Source organism: Papilio machaon, chromosome 1, assembly GCF_912999745.1.
Source record: "Papilio machaon chromosome 1, ilPapMach1.1, whole genome shotgun sequence".
In the NCBI taxonomy this organism is placed as follows: Eukaryota; Metazoa; Arthropoda; class Insecta; order Lepidoptera; family Papilionidae; genus Papilio; species Papilio machaon.
The window spans coordinates 4,460,254-4,477,225 of record NC_059986.1 but is presented as its reverse complement, the minus strand read 5'-3'; the positions used below and the strand labels follow the sequence as shown (position 1 = coordinate 4,477,225).

General features: G+C 34.9%; 2 protein-coding genes across 2 annotated transcripts in view; both read right to left on the bottom strand.

The window, feature by feature from the left end:
- LOC106710672 (sodium/hydrogen exchanger 9B2) overlaps positions 1-2,077 on the bottom strand; it is a 37,905-nt gene extending 35,828 nt beyond the window's left edge. Inside the window, exon 1 of the mRNA XM_045679561.1 lies at positions 1,692-2,077. Coding sequence (XP_045535517.1) covers positions 1,692-1,922 — 231 coding nt within the window. The 5' untranslated portion in view covers positions 1,923-2,077. The remainder of the gene's footprint in view (positions 1-1,691) is intronic.
- A 5,297-nt stretch (positions 2,078-7,374) lies between these two features.
- Positions 7,375-16,972, bottom strand: LOC106710673 (sodium/hydrogen exchanger 9B2). The gene is made up of 10 exons (XM_014502800.2): positions 16,908-16,972; positions 16,698-16,828; positions 15,942-16,170; positions 15,316-15,485; positions 13,571-13,782; positions 12,560-12,731; positions 11,938-12,092; positions 11,445-11,603; positions 7,769-7,958; positions 7,375-7,436 (listed from the first exon to the last, which is right to left on the bottom strand). The coding sequence occupies exons 1-10, from the start codon at positions 16,970-16,972 to the stop codon at positions 7,375-7,377; spliced, it is 1,545 nt and encodes a 514-aa protein (XP_014358286.2).

Here is a 16,972-nt window from a genome sequence, read left to right as displayed (position 1 = left end):
ATAGAGTAGAATCAGAGGAGACCAGACAAAAACAATTTACTTTATTTTGAAAGTTTTACAATTATGATACTAATTCCAATTACACACAGCGAACATTATACAAATAACGTAAAAGTATCTCCGTCTTTAATTATTACAAGCGTAAGCAATGACCTCAAGGGGAAGAATCAATTAAAGCATTGCATCTAAGACTCACATACATATAAGTCATCGTTTCAATTATAATTGAAGATTTTTAGATTTACTGTGTTAGTTCAAGAAATAATAAATATTCTATTGCATATGGACTCGTATCGCATAATCTTTACTCTTCGAAGTGCTTGCGTTTAATGATACGGAAACATAAAGTAGATTAGTATTTTAAGATTTTTGGAACTTAATTTTGAAAATTTTGCTCCACGTTCTTTTAGTTTTCGCTAAATGGTTTGCTTATATTTTTGTACCTTGAGAGTGAATGAAATTTTTAACGAATTTTGATGACGTGTTGTAACGATTTTAATATTTTTACAGGTAAACACAATTGAACTACTTAAACGTCGTGTCTAAGCAAATTATAGTTTTAATAAATGAATGTGGAGGAAGTGTAGCACTGTTTTGTTTCGTTATACAATTATATCCAATTAACTTCGTTATAGTTATTAGAGAAATAAGAATAAAGCTAATGTTTGACAATTGTATTATCTCAACTTATGTTATTCTTGGTTCTAATATTTATATGTTCAGTAATATATTAGGGTTGCCATAAGATTTTTATTGAGTAGAATATTTTGACACGCATCTTTAAATTGTTGTTCATTGAATTACCTGATAAAGGTAATAATTCAAGGTCAATAATCAATATCTGGAAATTAAGAAAGATTTTAAACCAACGTCACCTAAGATTGTGTGTTTTCACACATAAGAAAGAGGCGCTATCACTGTCAATCTACGATTCAATATATTTCAGATGCATAAAACAATGAAAACTGTAACTAGACTTTGGTACTTGTACTTATTCAAAAATAAGATCTATGGTTGTATATTTATCTTTTGTACCACCGATATTCGACGAATATTCATATACTTGAGATTAAGCTTAAGTGGAAAAAACATTACAGGCTTCAACGCACGTGTATCAAGAATTTAATAGCTCATTGCATACTTTACTCGATTCGAATAAGAAATTAAAAATTCTCGAGGCATTCTTATCATATAAAGTTATAACGCGAGCGTGCATTTTAATTCCTAAAAACATTCCGCGCGCTCTAACAATGTTCATTATTATTACACTACAAAGATTGTCATGTGATAGACACAACAAGTGTTAATATTCACAATGGAATTGTTGCTTTGAGTGCGATTTAAATAAGAAATTATTATCATTATTTTTCATATTATTTTATGTTATCCCAAGGTGGCAAGCTGGCCGATGATAATCTCCAATCGTCACGATCTCGTAAATGTGATAAAAGCATCACATGCCTCTAGCGTCATGGCCGGTAACTTTGTTTATTTACTTCATATGTGAGATGGAATTAATAAACACATTTGTTGTTTGAGTGACCAGACTGCTACAACGCTTTTCGCGAGGCAGACGCTAGACCTAAAAATTTGCGAAGTAAAAAAAATTCTAAATTGTCGTGTAATTAATAACAATCTAATGGCGTATTGAGTTACTTTATTGAGGTTTAAGGCATATTCAGGTACTTTACCGATGTGGCTGAACGCGAAGTCCTACCGGTGCCTCCAGTAGCCTGCAGGTGTAGTTTGACGGCCTCGATGCCGGATCTCTTAGCCCGTTCCCGAGGGATTCCGGGGGTCGCGCTCTGTGTCGATGTATTTTTCGGACGCCGCGCCTCTTGTTTCGCGCCCCGTTTTTCCAACTTTGGACTACGTGTACCTTTTTGGCTTAGCTTCGTCGGCCGAAGCTCTCGAGTTTTCATCTTCACTCTGTATAACTAATAAACGTAATAGCTACTTCACTTTTTATCATCGTGCCCAGCGATGCTCAGAATTCAAATATATTTGATCGGAAATTGTCTTTTTCTTCGATGACAGGTTTCAGATAAGATATAAGATTCAACGTAAATGTCACTGATAAAAAACAACAACACTCCAGCTCCAGTTAGCTGCCTCCAATATGTACGTGAGGACGGAGGGCCTTTTTTTAGCACTTCGACGCGCGTAAGCGTAGGCCTTAAAACTGGAGCCAGCCGGCATCGACCCGCGGCGACGCTGTCGTGTTTTACAGAAAACACTCGATTTGTGATCGAAACAAATGCTGGTAGTGCACGATGCCGGTGCCGGTATCGGCGTGCGTAAGGCAGAGCGTTGCGCGACACGCGTGGCCGGCGGCCGCGGGCGCAGTCCGGTCGCACTGGTCTGCCTCCGCCGAGCGCGTCTGAGCCTTACCGCTAACGTCGTCACATATTAATTAAAGGGATCTTGTGACTTAAAATACGAAACGCTATTCAAACATCATTAACACTAATGCACTTCACAATTTGCTATTGTAGGTTAAATAATTTAGTTATAATAATACATTTTAAGTAAGGTTTTCCTAACCTTAGCATTTAACTGTTCTCTACCTTAACATTTATTATTTAAATTTATAAAACAGGGATTTCTTTATCAATTATTTTTAAATTTCTGAATGTCCTATTTATTACAATACAACCATTGAATTGAAATTCTATAACGATGTTAAAGATATTACTAAACGTGAAATTGTTTCTTACTTACAATTTCCATGGTGTAAAAATAGTTTTGAAAATAGTTCGTATTCATCAAAGATATTAAAATATAAAGACTGAACATCGTGATCGTGAGCTTCACTTTTCTGCTCAAATGCATAAACCATTGGATCTATCTAAACTAAATTATAAGTTTGACACGCCGACTGATGTCACTGTATAGAAATGTTATAAAAGATTTAACAAAATTGTTATTAGCCCCCGATGTTGTTAAATAATGTTATAAAATAAAAGCAATAAATTTAAAAACAATATGTGTCACACATAAGTCAAATTAGATTGTCGATGTCTTTATAACATGTTATATTTTATCAAAATTCAATATTTCGGTTCCCATAATACTTTTAAATCGCTACTTGTATTAAAATATGATTAAATAGTGTGAAGTAAATTAGGTCCCCCCTATAACTATATAGTATTAAATTTGAATATCTTTGGTTTTTATGGATAACAGAACTGGCATGCGTAACAAGTTACAATGCTAAAGTCAAAATAACGTCAAAAGCAATAAAATGATGTCAAAAACTACATATATACATATACTATGAACCGTAATCTTCGAAGCGGTGGCTCGTTAAATAAAGTAGAGGTTTTTGGTAGGTAATTTTATGGTGTACAACTCGGTCTAAGGTAATTCTTACCATTTATCCAAAACTATTTTTGGGTCTTTTGACCTTTAATATATTTATCCCAAATACGGGATCGGTGAAGACTTTTCGGGTTAAGCATAATATAATGGTGTTCCGAACGTTCTTACTGGCTCTATGCGAATAATTGTAGCTTCACCGCCTCATTTCGCTTAATTTTAAAATTAATTTCACGCAAACAGTATATTTTCGTATACTTATTTTAGAGTCCTTGATTGATGAAGTAAAGGAGGTGAATTTAAAGTATTATTATAAAGTATTTCAATCTAATAAATTATTTGATTTACTAGATTATTGCCCTTGTTACTTACCATATAATATTTACCGTAGACATGTTTACGTAAGATTGTAAATATCGGTAGTTTATAATTTTAACAATCATATTTACACATTGTGAGGTGAGACCAAGACTATTATGAAATAAAGACCTTGACAATTTAACGGTGGCATCTGTCCATCATGAAACTAAACATAGGAATGTGGAATTAACACTAAGATGTCACGAGGATGTGAAAGCGCTAAAATTCCCTACATTTTAGTGCCTAATGATTGTTCAAAATGAACGAGTTTAAAGTTTGCAAATTATTTTACATTTATAATTTGAAATAATCAAATGTCTCGAAAAGTCTTACATAGATTTTATTCATAATGAAAAAAACGGTTTTTGTTTCATTAAGTAAACCAAACAAACAAAAGTTTTTAAAACAAACCTTTGTTATAAAACCTATAAATAGGGGCTAGAAAACAGTGATATTTATTCAAACGCCTATCTGTCAATTTTTTTGTTAGAAAGTTTTATTTTCAAGATTTTTGTTGGACTGTTTGTTAAAAATTTTGATTTGGCCAGCGATTTTCTCACAAAATAATATTTACGAAGTACATAACGTTTAACTCTGGAACTATGAGATAACGCTACTAAAATTTTATCAAAAATGTGATTGAGTTTTAGGTACTATATTGCAGGGTATGGCTGTAGATGTGGCATTTGCATTCTCACTTAGTTCACTAAGTTACTAACTGTTAATGTAAAGGAAAAAATTACTAAATGTAAAGGAATTAAAAACATAACATAATGAGCAAAAAAAGAATTTTAGATAAGCAAGCAGGACATTGAACTAATTTAAAAAAAAAAAAAACGTTAGAGTGTTAGGTACGAGGAAGTCGATTGTGGTGAGTGTAATCTAAGAGCATTGTTATTATGTTACATTTGTTTCGTCAAGTGATTTACATAGTTATTGCAATCATCACGTGGAGGATTACAGTTGATAAATCATAACTTACAAGTGCAACAACTTGTTTCTTTTATCGGACACTTAGAAGCAACGCTATTTTAATAATTACAGATAAGAAGAGTGGCAGACTGACTAGCTTACAGACTGTCACTGTCACGGCTTAGTTATTCATTGAAATCGTTAAATATTAAGACTTGATTTGATAAAAATTAGATAGAATTTATGTATTAATTATTTTTTGTATAAGTATTTTTATTTCTGTATAGTATCGGAGGCCTGATATCAGTCTTCTTTTCTTCCCCACCCTTTTCTTATAAGGAAAGCATGGTAAGGGGAAGTTGATTTGATGGAGGAGGAGATGCATTGGAAGGAGAAATATTCTACTTTTGTGCATCACCTCCTCCGTCGATTAAAGGTCAACGCATCAGTAATTGCGGATGTTTATGGGCAGCGGTCCCTTCGCCATTTTCGCGTATTCAGGCTGCCGCTTGCTCGTTTGCAACCTTGTAAATATATTTAAAAAAATAACATGACTGAAAACTCAATTTTTTTAAGTTTAAAAAAATAAATTAAACGACCTATTTTTGTTTTTGATTTGTTGGAAGCCTTTCCCATTCACCCACATGCTATATAAGTTTTAAAACAATATTTTAAAGCATTAACAATATTTTGTACTAATAAGATAGAAGCGAACTAGATAAGATTACATTTTTGGATTGTTGTTTGAAATTTGAACTTTAAATTATTGTTACATTTTGTTATATTTTCTTTTAATGCTTCAAGAAATGGCAAATTAATTTCAAATTAAAAAAGTGGCTTTTTTCCCTATCAAAAAATAAATAATTCAACAATTAATAATAATCAGCATTGCAAACGAATTCAATGTCTAGGGTACCTTCAGACAAGTCATAATTTGTAATAATCTACAAAACTAACAGCAAACTTGACAGTGTGACCCCGACCGTAGATCATGCAATTGACACACAGTATTTTGAACAAATATTACAAGGTTGTTTTTATTTTAGTAAGAATACTTTTAACACTTAAATGGCTACCTGAAGTATTCGCTACAATTTATAACCGTTGATTGCGTTAGGAGTTAGGAATGTAACAGATATATATCTAAATTATTTTTGTTTTAATAGTTAGGGAAAATGAGAAACTATTGATGTATAAAAATAAATTATTATAATCAGTAAAAAAACTTACAGCTAGTGGTTATTCTTTGTATTTTTAAAATAACAAATTTTAATTTACTCATACTCCTATTATGAGGAAAGAAATTACTTTTAAGGAAAATACTTGAAGTAGCGCCATCTTTTGCGTCAACGCAACAATTGAAGCACAGACTTATCTCTAAACACTATTCATGAAAACCTTTTATGATAAGTAGTAGTTTCAATTTTGGTCGTTAGATGTCCATTATAAAAATAGTGTAGAAAATTGCAGCCACTCATTTCTTATTGTTTTTATTTTATTGATTTAGGTTTTAATATTTAGCCCGAGGCGTTTTTGTTTTTTCTGTACTGCAATTGAAAACATTGCTAATATGAGTATCGTTTAAACCAGTTAAAAGAACAAAATCTTTGAGTAATTTCTTCATAAACATATAGATTAAAGTTTTATGTTTTATATATTTATATATTTAGAAACGTTAACACATGCCGTTTTGTGTACATGCACGAATTGAAAAATCCCAACGTGATTTTCTTGTTAGTTCATATGCGCTTACAGTTATTTACAGCTCATCATTCTCAAAAATACAAAGACAGATAACTAAAAAATATTTTTATTCCGAATCAAACAAATTTTTCTGCTTTGTATATCGTACCTCTTCATATACCTTACCTGGATCATCTAGTTTATAGAAAGAAATGGTAATTAAGATTTAAAGTATGTTGTTCAAGACAAATAAGACTGGTTTGAATTGTCCTTCATAACTGTTAAAATGTACGTACTGTTTTTTATGCCATCTTACATTTCGACTTTATAGCACATAATCTAACATTATAAATCATTGAAACCCAAAGGAGTAAAAATAAATGTTATTGCAGACTAACTTCAGTTAATATTGTATCTTTTGAAATTTGGAGCCATGCTTATTTTATCTTTCGAAAAATTAAATTAAAAACCCTCTATGATTAGGGTATGATTTTATCCAAAACATTTGTTTTTTTTTTGTTCTTCAACTTCTATAAAAAAGACGGTATTAGTAAGCAGTGTTCTTTGATGTCTTAGGCATAACTTATGAAAGTTTTAACAAGATAACTTTGGTGCGTAGAAAAGTCAAATTATTGCTAATCGAAAACTGAGTCAATGCCAGGTTTACAAATAAAGCTAATTTTATTCTTAAATGTTTTAGTTTTACAGGTAACTAAGAACATCACAGCACATCGATCTTACTTTCTTATAAATGCGAATGTCTAGATATATGGATGGATCGATGGATGTTTTTTTGAAGGTATCTCTGGAATGGCTCAACGGATCTTGATGTAATTTGGTAGAGATGTAGAACTTAGTCTGGAAAAACACATAGACTAGCTTTTACGCTTTTTTTATTTCCACACGGACGGAGTCGCGGGTGACAGCTTATTTATATCATCAATAAAAACCGGGTCAGTTTATTGTTAGGTTTTAATTTAAATTAAAAAAAATATTAAAAGTAAATTTCATTAAACTATTTTGGCTTACGTATATCTTTGGTCACTAGAGTCAAGTTTTTAAATTTCATTTATCTTGATTTTTATTTACTTAATTCATCGTTTATAATTTTATATCTTCGTTAAAAGATGATGATCTTGATGCTTGCATTTGAGATTCCAAATCTGCGAAAGAAAATTACGTCAGAAAAAACACTATTGATAAAATTGGGAATGAGCTGAGATCAATCTGTCGGAGGCCATACACGTTAGATTTTCTATTTCGGTTTTAAGTTCGCAGTCATAACAGAGTTTCACAGTAAAAAAAAAAAACTGTTGTACTTTTTTTGTCATACACACCCTATGTTCTACCTGTAGGTTATGCATGTAATGCCAACATCCATACGCAAAACCTTACGTGTGTGGCTAACATAAGGGTCGTGCCACAAGGTGGAGAATTTCATAGTATATTAAACTTTTTTTTCACTAAATACGAGAACAGCCAAATGTATGCGTACCTTTATCGTTTTTTGATTTTGACTTTAATAATACTGGTCCCAAATGATTCGTAAGTAGATAGCCGATCGGAGTTGTGATCAGTATAGCCTGAACAACGAGCCTCATCAGATCTTCGGCGTACTTCATTTGGTGGTCGTCGTCCGAGTTCTTCATTATCAATGTATCGATTGCCAATGGACAGAGAACTGCCTGCAAAAAATGTTTTTTTTGACTTTACACGTATACTTTACATCAGCATAGCATTATTGTATTAGATGTAATATTATTAACATTTAACACTGTAACAACTAAAGTTACATTGTCAAGCAAAAACTTTGTCATAAAATTGTAGTATATCTCCCAAAAAAATAAAAAACAATATTTGCTGACTATGAACAAAGTTAAGAACAGAGAATTGTTTGAGTCTAGAAGTCTCGATCTTACATCTTAATTAATGCCATTAAAGATAAGGTATCAAATAAATTGACTACTATTAAAATCTTAGTGCGCCGGCGTCAAGGCTTCTGTTCATCTTGTCTGATATTAATAAGTCTTGTTTTATGATACAGATTAACTTACATTTATATATTGTACTGATGTGATAATATAACAGTGTTAGACATGAACAATTTTTTTGATTTTTGATTACCTATTATTTTACCCATACCTAACTAATCGAATGGCATTATAATTATAATGAGTTTAGTTTAGTTTTGTATATGTCACATATAATATATGTTCCTTAAGTATCATCTAAGTAATTTAGGAATTACGTAAGAAAATGTAAATTTAATTAACAGAACGTGTCTCTGTTTTGAGACTTGTAGGAAACTAATGCCGTTAGTAGGAAAGTGGAAAGAAAAAGAAAAAAAGGAATTGATAAAACTTTACGTGTGAAGGAATTAACTACACATATAATTTAGTGTACGGTTTTAAAAATTTTCTTTTAAGTTTTAAATTTCAAATGTCTCTGACCTGAGTTATTATATGCCGCTGTGTGTTAAAGTTTTCATGGAAATACCTTCATAGCTATTTCGTGCTCACTTTCAACTTCAGACTCATTAGTTTAACAATGTATATGACATTGTACGTATCCTACGTAATTTGAAGACAGTATAACCATAATGAACTCAGTGTCGCTTTTGCCTTAAAGAAATTGTTAGCGCAGGCTCACTTTGGTATATTACTTTGAAGACTTAAACTTGTACAATTTGAAGAGTATATGAAAGAATAATAAAATGTTTTTTTGTTTTTGTGACTGAGTAGTCACTGTTTGCCTTGAGGAGGCATTTACAGTTTCACCGGGCTTGAGGTGGCCGGGCGCAGATGGCGCTTAGCCTAAACCTCGTTTAAGAGTAACTAGGCTCGAGGGCTCCCTCAGGAGCCTCGGCTCGGGCTGTTACTTCGTTATTATTACCGGATTGGGAGGTCACCGAGCTCTTAGGTCGCTTCGGTGGACGCTCCATGGAGTGACTGGGCGCAAGGGCCCCCGAGAGGGGGCCTCGGCTTGGGCTGTCACTCATTACGCGTTTAGCATTCCGATTCAAGGGTGCACGAGAGGGCCGAACCTCGGCTTGATCGGTTGCTATTATCTGATTGCTATTATTAATACAGCTAACATTACTACCACTTCGGAAAGCGTTAGCGCTGGGAGAAGAAGTGGCGGAAGAAACTCCAGCAACGCTTCTACTATTAATAGGAGAAAACCTGCCTGCTATGAGGCCGTATCGCGAGAATGATTGTCGCAGCCGACATCGACTGCGGCGTGAGATCTGTTTGTGATGTTTGAGCTTAGCCTGGGCGATAGTAATTGCATCGTCTTGAAAGTCAAGAACGTGCCTAGGTCTACGATAATCCCGACGAAACTTACCGAACGCGATTGGATTGTAGGTGGCGGCACCTACAACTAGCGGATTAGGATGACCGACGGCAGAGTCAAAATAACGACGCGACGCCAACTTCAGGTGTTGGGCAATGGTGGGCAAGTCCAAGTCTATATGGAGATCGCTGTTGCGCATGTACCACGGGGCTCCCGTGGCTCTACGCATGAATCTATTCTGAATCACCTGAAGTCGATGTATTTGTTTCGGGGCGATGTGCGCGAATACCGGACTAGCATATGTCATGACGGGACGAACTACTGATTTATAGAGTGTCACCTTGTTCCGAAGGGACATTTTACTCTTTCTATTAATCAACGCGGAAAGACGACCTAGGATGAAAGCCGCGCGGTTCCTGACCCGGGTCACATGAGCGGAGAAGTTAAGTTTAGAGTCTAATATGACACCTAAGTATTTAACTCGGTCTTCCCAAGGTATTGGGCTGTCCATGAGTTTAATGGACGGAAGAGCAGCCCCTTTCTGGCGTGAAAAGTAGAGCGCCGCGCTTTTGCTAGGATTAATTTCGATCCTCCATTTCCGAAACCAGGCACCTAACGTGTTGGCAGCGGTTTGGAGACGTCGACATATAGCTTCGGGTGAACGACCAGATGTGTATACGCAGGTGTCATCGGCGAATAGAGCAAGCTCTACACCGTGTACGCGGGGAATGTCGTTTGTGTATAAGGTAAATAGAACAGGCCCTAACACCGAACCTTGAGGCACCCCGGCTCGAACGGGGTGCAATTGTGAGCACACTCCCTCGACGCGGTAGCGGAACGTGCGATTACTTAGGAAGTCTCGTATTATGCATACGAGACGGTCGGGTACTCCGTACTCATATAGCTTGTATATAAGCCCGTTGTGCCATACTTTATCGAACGCTTTCGCTACGTCGAGGAAGATAGCTCCGATGCTAAGGCCACGTTGGCGTTTGACAAGTATGTGCTCCGTGATGCGGTGCACTTGATTGGTGCATGAATGTTTGGCGCGAAAGCCAAACTGTTCTGCAATAGGCATGCCTTTTGTGTCCATAAAGGTGCGAAGGCGTGCTAATATTAATCGTTCATAAATCTTCCCAAAGGTTTTGAGAAGGCTTATGGGGCGATAAGACGTGGGATTGGAAGGCGGCTTAGAGGGTTTGAGGAACCCTATGACTTCAGCGTCCTTCCACTCGCTGGGAAAGACGCCTTTGGTCATTGCCGCATTATAAATGGCTACGAGAAGTTGTATAATGGCAATTGGAAATAGTTTCGCCACCCTATTGGTGATGCCATCTGAGCCGGTAATAAAATGCTATATGTGTCAGCTTATATTCGACCCCACTGTGGGTTTCGGAGCCTACCAAAGTTAGTGGTGATAAGGCGCTAGTCAACTAAGTTGACTGAGTGAATTTCTACGCAGATATGTGCAGGTTACATCACGTTATTTTTCCTCATCGTCGCGTCGTCGAGAGCGTCGGATAAATGTACATATGAAATTCGAAAAATACAGTACATGGTGGAGATCAAACCTAGACTTATCGATTATAGTCCAGTCCGGTCACGCGTTTATCAACTACGATACCGATGTTTTTATATCTCTATACGTTACTCACATATTGCGAGTTTTTTTTAATTTTCCTTTGGAATATGATTAATGCTACGATTATTCTAACCGTGATAAAAAAATATTACGGTTAGAATACCATCATTGCTGTAGGTTATGTTATGTAATATTTTTTATATTACGGTTGAAAAATTCTGTAAAACATTTTTGTACTAGTCAGTTAAAATACTGATAAAAAAAGTAATACTAAGATCTGCGTTGATATTATTACCTCGACTATAGATTTAGGTATCCAGGCACAGCATATAAAAAGTTTTTCCTTTATGGAAAGGTTCCAACATACAATAGCAGCAGTGAGCAATCGTGTCGTTAGAGTTATGAGGAGAATTCCCAGGCCCAGTAACATTGTGTCCGTCATCGAACCGTGTATCTGCAAATCGACCAATAAATAGTTTCAATTGAACACACACGCCGATAGCCAGAGCGAGAACAGATTTTAATAGTCAACAATGATATCATAACGTAGCATACTGGTTCATTTTCCATATTGCACTCATTGTTTAGTATGTAACGTTTATTTTTAGATTATAGTAAAGCCAATGGGCTTTACAGGTAAATTAAACTTAATTTCCATGCAAATAGTCATATTACGCAATAAAATGTTATGTTTCTTCTGGATTTCTTCATTGTAACATACAGAAAAAATAATATACAGTGTAATAATACAAAAATTGCTTGAATAAATCAAAAGGAGGACATCGTACCACAAAGAATGTACCAGTGTAGGCGAAGAGAACAGGTTCGCAAGCAGACCAGAGGACTCGGTATGCCGTGGCTGCCGGGTTCTGATTCAATTTCCATCCCTTCCGCGCCCACTGCCGTGCAGCTGTCGCGTTGCAAGCCAGCACTGCTATGCCGCCTGGAATAATATCATAGAAATATACCGTACATATATAACTAGCTGTTGCCCGTGCGGAATTTAAAAACAACCTTAATTAGTAGTAGTCTATGGGTTCTTCCAGACTATGCTCAACCTCTACGCCAAATTTCATTGAGATCCATGCATCCGTTCCGGAAATACCTTCAGACAAAAATCCATCCATCCATCCAAACATTCGCGTTTATAATATTAGTAAGATAAATGTCAAATGTGATTTAAAAATCGCAATACAGGATTAATACGAATTTATTACCACAATACTATGTCATATTAGTATGTACAATGTAAATATTTCTTCACTTACTAGTTAGTTTTACTGTTTACATACAAAGCAAAATTCAGTTAAAACTTCGGTCAAAATAATTTGAAGGCTATATAAAAGTAAATCTCAAAATATTTTATCTGAAGTGTTGTTAAAAAATTTTGTATGCCGAAAAGTGTCTTACCCGTGCCTCCCCAGCCTAGTGCGGACGTGAAAAAGTTGGCGAACAATCCACCGACGAGCACGAACAGTATTCTGAGCTCCGTGACGTATGCATCCCGGGCGTGAGGCACGAGCCGTGCCAGCATGCCCCAGCCGCCGCCGAGCGCCGCACCCGCTAACAGCGCCAGACCCGCCTGCACATAAACTTTCAAAATTTCCTATCCCTCAAGCGTATAAAATGCTAATTTGATAACGACTTGTTCAGATGTATATGCTTCAATTCTTGCAAGGTCTGCAGGTCTATTTTGCAATGACTTAAATTTTAATATTGTGCAAAGTATTACTTATGTACATACAAGTACTTAATACGAGTACGTTGCATGGCATAAATATTTAAAGTTAGCATGATGATGTCTGAAATGAACAGTTAAATCTCTAAGCAACTTTATTTATCGATAAATATTTCTTTATCTGACGTAAATCTTTACTCCTGTTTACATTTAAAATTATCCCATTTTAATACAAAATATACAGATCGAGATAATCTCAGGTTTTATCTAGGCTTTAAGAAACGTGTTATTACAAAAGCTGATTAAGCCATTACTTCTGACTTATCTACGGCATTAGAGTTAAATCTGGTCGAAGCGTAGTTTTGCTTTGCAACCTCGGTCTAAGAAACTCAGTTATTGTTTAAATGTTACACAATTGACCCTTTTTCTTACTATTGCAACTATGTAAAATGATGCTACCATAAATGATTATTATAATTGAGTAACCTATGTATTTTAGTTAAAAAACAGAACGGTGCTTTAATTCTTTATAGATATAAATACACATAAGGTACTTTGCATAAGATAATTCACAAAAGATAATTCTTGCCTCTGGCTTGATTAAATTGAAGTTTCCAGACCGAATACGCCATAATCCATTGTTTAGTTAAATAACATACTATTAAGTTCTAATTGTATGACAATTAATACGTGTACTATTGTCGGGGCGAGAACTTCGCAACACAATTGAAGAGTATACTTACCTTTATGTATCGATAGAGGTCGCTGGCGTTGGAGAACATAAAGCTAAATATGAGACCGAAGACTCCGACGCTAAGGGCAGTGTCAGTCCCGCCGGCTGTACAGATCAGCTGAGGCCAGTTCTGACTCTTGTCCGGCTTGGTGCCATGCCGTTGTATCAACGGCATAATAACCGGACAAGATACTGACGAGTACACTGATCCCAGCAGGAATCCTGTATAATGTACATATATTAGTGATACTGACGATCATGTGTGTAAGTGTAGATTTTCACTGTCGAATAACTTGTACATAAACATATGGTCATCTTACTTATTCTCTTTGTAAAAACAGATATAATAATATGTTTTTTTAGTATTTTAGCAATCGGAATTCAATGTGAGTTAACATATATATATATATATGTTAATTTACCGGAGATCATAGAATGAAATAGAATTTATAATCAATTCTATGGCAATAACAGTTATAACTTTTTGAGCTCTATACCCAAAAGGTACTTTTCTTAGAATAATACTCAAAAGTCGAGGATTTTCCAGGTGCTATACGCTTTCACACATATATAAGTAGTATAGATGTACAAACATACTGAAACACCACTACCTAGCTTTAGGAGAGCACGGCATGCGGTAGAAATGCATTCAAATCTTTCGATACGAGCTCTACAACGGAATTTATTGGATTGGCTTTATACCGAATACACATCGCGCCCCATTGTCACCTGGATCGTGACAAATTTTATATTCCATACCATATTAACAATAATAAGGAAGTTAGGTTTTAATATTACGAGTATGAAAATGCTGGGTACTGTATAGAATTTATATGTAAAGGTCACTTAAGTAGTAAGTCAAGGTATCTTAAACTTTTTTTTTCAGTTTACAATTTACATTATTTTGTGATATATCTTCCTAAGTAGAAGTGCTTATGTTTACTTTAAGTTTTGAAACTAATACCGAAGAAAGTATTTATGGAAATGCAGTTTAAAAACTGTTATTGTTATCAGAGCAACAAGAAATAACAATTCATCTGGCAACGTTGCCATTGTTGAACTATCCTCAAGGAGGCAGGCTTTGTTGAAATTCACAGTAACTTATTACTTTGAAAGTTCATTTTCATGAATAAACACTTCTTTGAATTTAATTAATAAATTCCGCTTTAAAGTCTTTAAGCTAAGAATATTAAATACATTTAGTGGGGTAGTTTACTTTTAACTCTTTATTTTACTTATCTCGGATTTTCAGCAGTTAATGTTAGCGTTAAGGTTATTGCATCCGATTCGCTTGCGCTTCTCCTCAATTTTACTTTAACGTAGGTAAGCTGCTTTTACACTTGATGTATTTACAGGATATGAATATACATTATATTGTAAAATATGATACTAAGAAAATGATATGGCCAAAGCTATTCAGTCGTCTAGACGACTAATTTTAACTTGAGACGAAAAATTTTCTTTGATGGTACTAGTACCATCAAAGAAAATTTTTAAAGCTATACTTATCTTTCTTAAAGTAAAAATAAAGACAAACACCTGCCACACTCCACATTGATCTGCGTTAAATTACCATTGTTATAGTTGATTTAGCATGGTATAATATAACTAAGGGCAGCACAGTAATTGTTCAAGGACTTAATTAATTGTTATAATCTTAAGTCTTAATTGTTATATTTTTTTTTACCTTTACAATATTTTTTTTTATTTATGAAAATATTCAAATAGAATTCGTAATGTATTTAAGGCACTCACCCCATAACCAAGGGAATCCTAAGAAGTAGTGAGAACACAGTGCCATAACGACCACCTCAGCCGACCATGGCAGAGTGCCCAGAGACACAACTTGCTTCCAGTTCTTTTTCATGTAGTCCATATCCCAAGCTAAAGACCCCTTGCCCAGAATTATTACTGGATATATTTTTCTGTCGAGAAAATTCAATAAAAGTACATTTACAAAATGAACAGTTTTTGAATAAAATTGAAAGATTTAATTAAATACCACCAATATGATTTTAACGCTTTGTTCATAGTCTTTAAATTAATTAAATTTACTTGAGCTGTTATTATGTCATCAATATAACAGTTTTAACATAAATTATAAAATATTCAAATAACACAATGAAATTAAAATCTATATATATAAAAGAAAGTCGTGTTAGTTACACTATTTAAAACTCAAGATCGGTCGAACTGATTTAGCTGAAAATTCATGTGGAGGTAGCTTAGAACTAGGAAACGGACATAGGATAATTTTTACCCCGTTATCTATTTTTTATTCCGCGCGGACGGAGTCGCGGGTAAAAGCTAGTATACTAATGAAAACGATTCAGTAAAGCATTTCATTAATTATGGTTATATTAATAGATAAGATAGTGTACCGTAAAAATGCGTCAATTTGAGAATAATCTCGCATGTCGAGAAAGCCGAAGTGCCGGGCGAAGATGCCGGTGAGGAGCGCGGCGAGGAGCGGCGGTAGCGTGGTGAGCTCCTGCAGGACGAGGCCGCTCGCCCACGCCACCGTCGCGACAGTGCCCAGCCGGAACCACTTGCCGTCCCATCCCCAATCGTCGTCGAAGGCACACCATAATAGACCCCAAGTTAAAATCCCTATAAAATATATAGGTATATAAAACAAGAAGAATGAGAAGAAGTGTGGTAGTAATAGTAGTAGTAGCAGTAGTAGTAGTAGTAGAAACAGTAGTAGTGGTAGTAGTAGTTGTAGCAGTAGTAGTAGTAATTTATTAAGTTACCGAAATGACATTCGATATATTGCTCCTTTTCTCAGATTACATAAAACATTTTCCTTAATCAAAATGTACAAATTATAAAATATAATAGGTATTTCAAATTTTAAAATGCTCCTATTATTACAAATTCATAGCTGTCTTGATAATAGGTTTAGTTTTTCAACAGCCCATTTCATTCCACTTCATATGCCCCAACTACAGTATTTGTTAGGTGAACGAATATGCATAAGAAGAGGATATTTCCTTTTCCTGTGCATCCCCCCCTCCTGTGATTAAAGGTAAGCAACGTATCTGTAATCGGAAATGTCTATACACTCGCTATACTATTTCCCGAATAACATGGCCGCTTGCTCGTTTGCCACATTGTAATTTAAAAAAGTTACTTACCTATAAAACCTAGAGATAAATAGTGAATAAACTGTAATTTGATTGTTGTAAACCACGACTGTTTCCTCACATGATCATTTTCTATGAAAACTTTGTCCACTTTAATAGTATCTGAGATAGGATCAGGAGATCTGAAAAAATATTTTTTTTTTCTAATAATTTCAAACTTTTCTAATTTAAAGTTCCGTAACAAATGTATCACAAACGCACTGCATGTCGCCGCCCGCGTTCTCCCTACTTGCTCTTCCGACTAATAATCTGTAATGTTCGTCCAT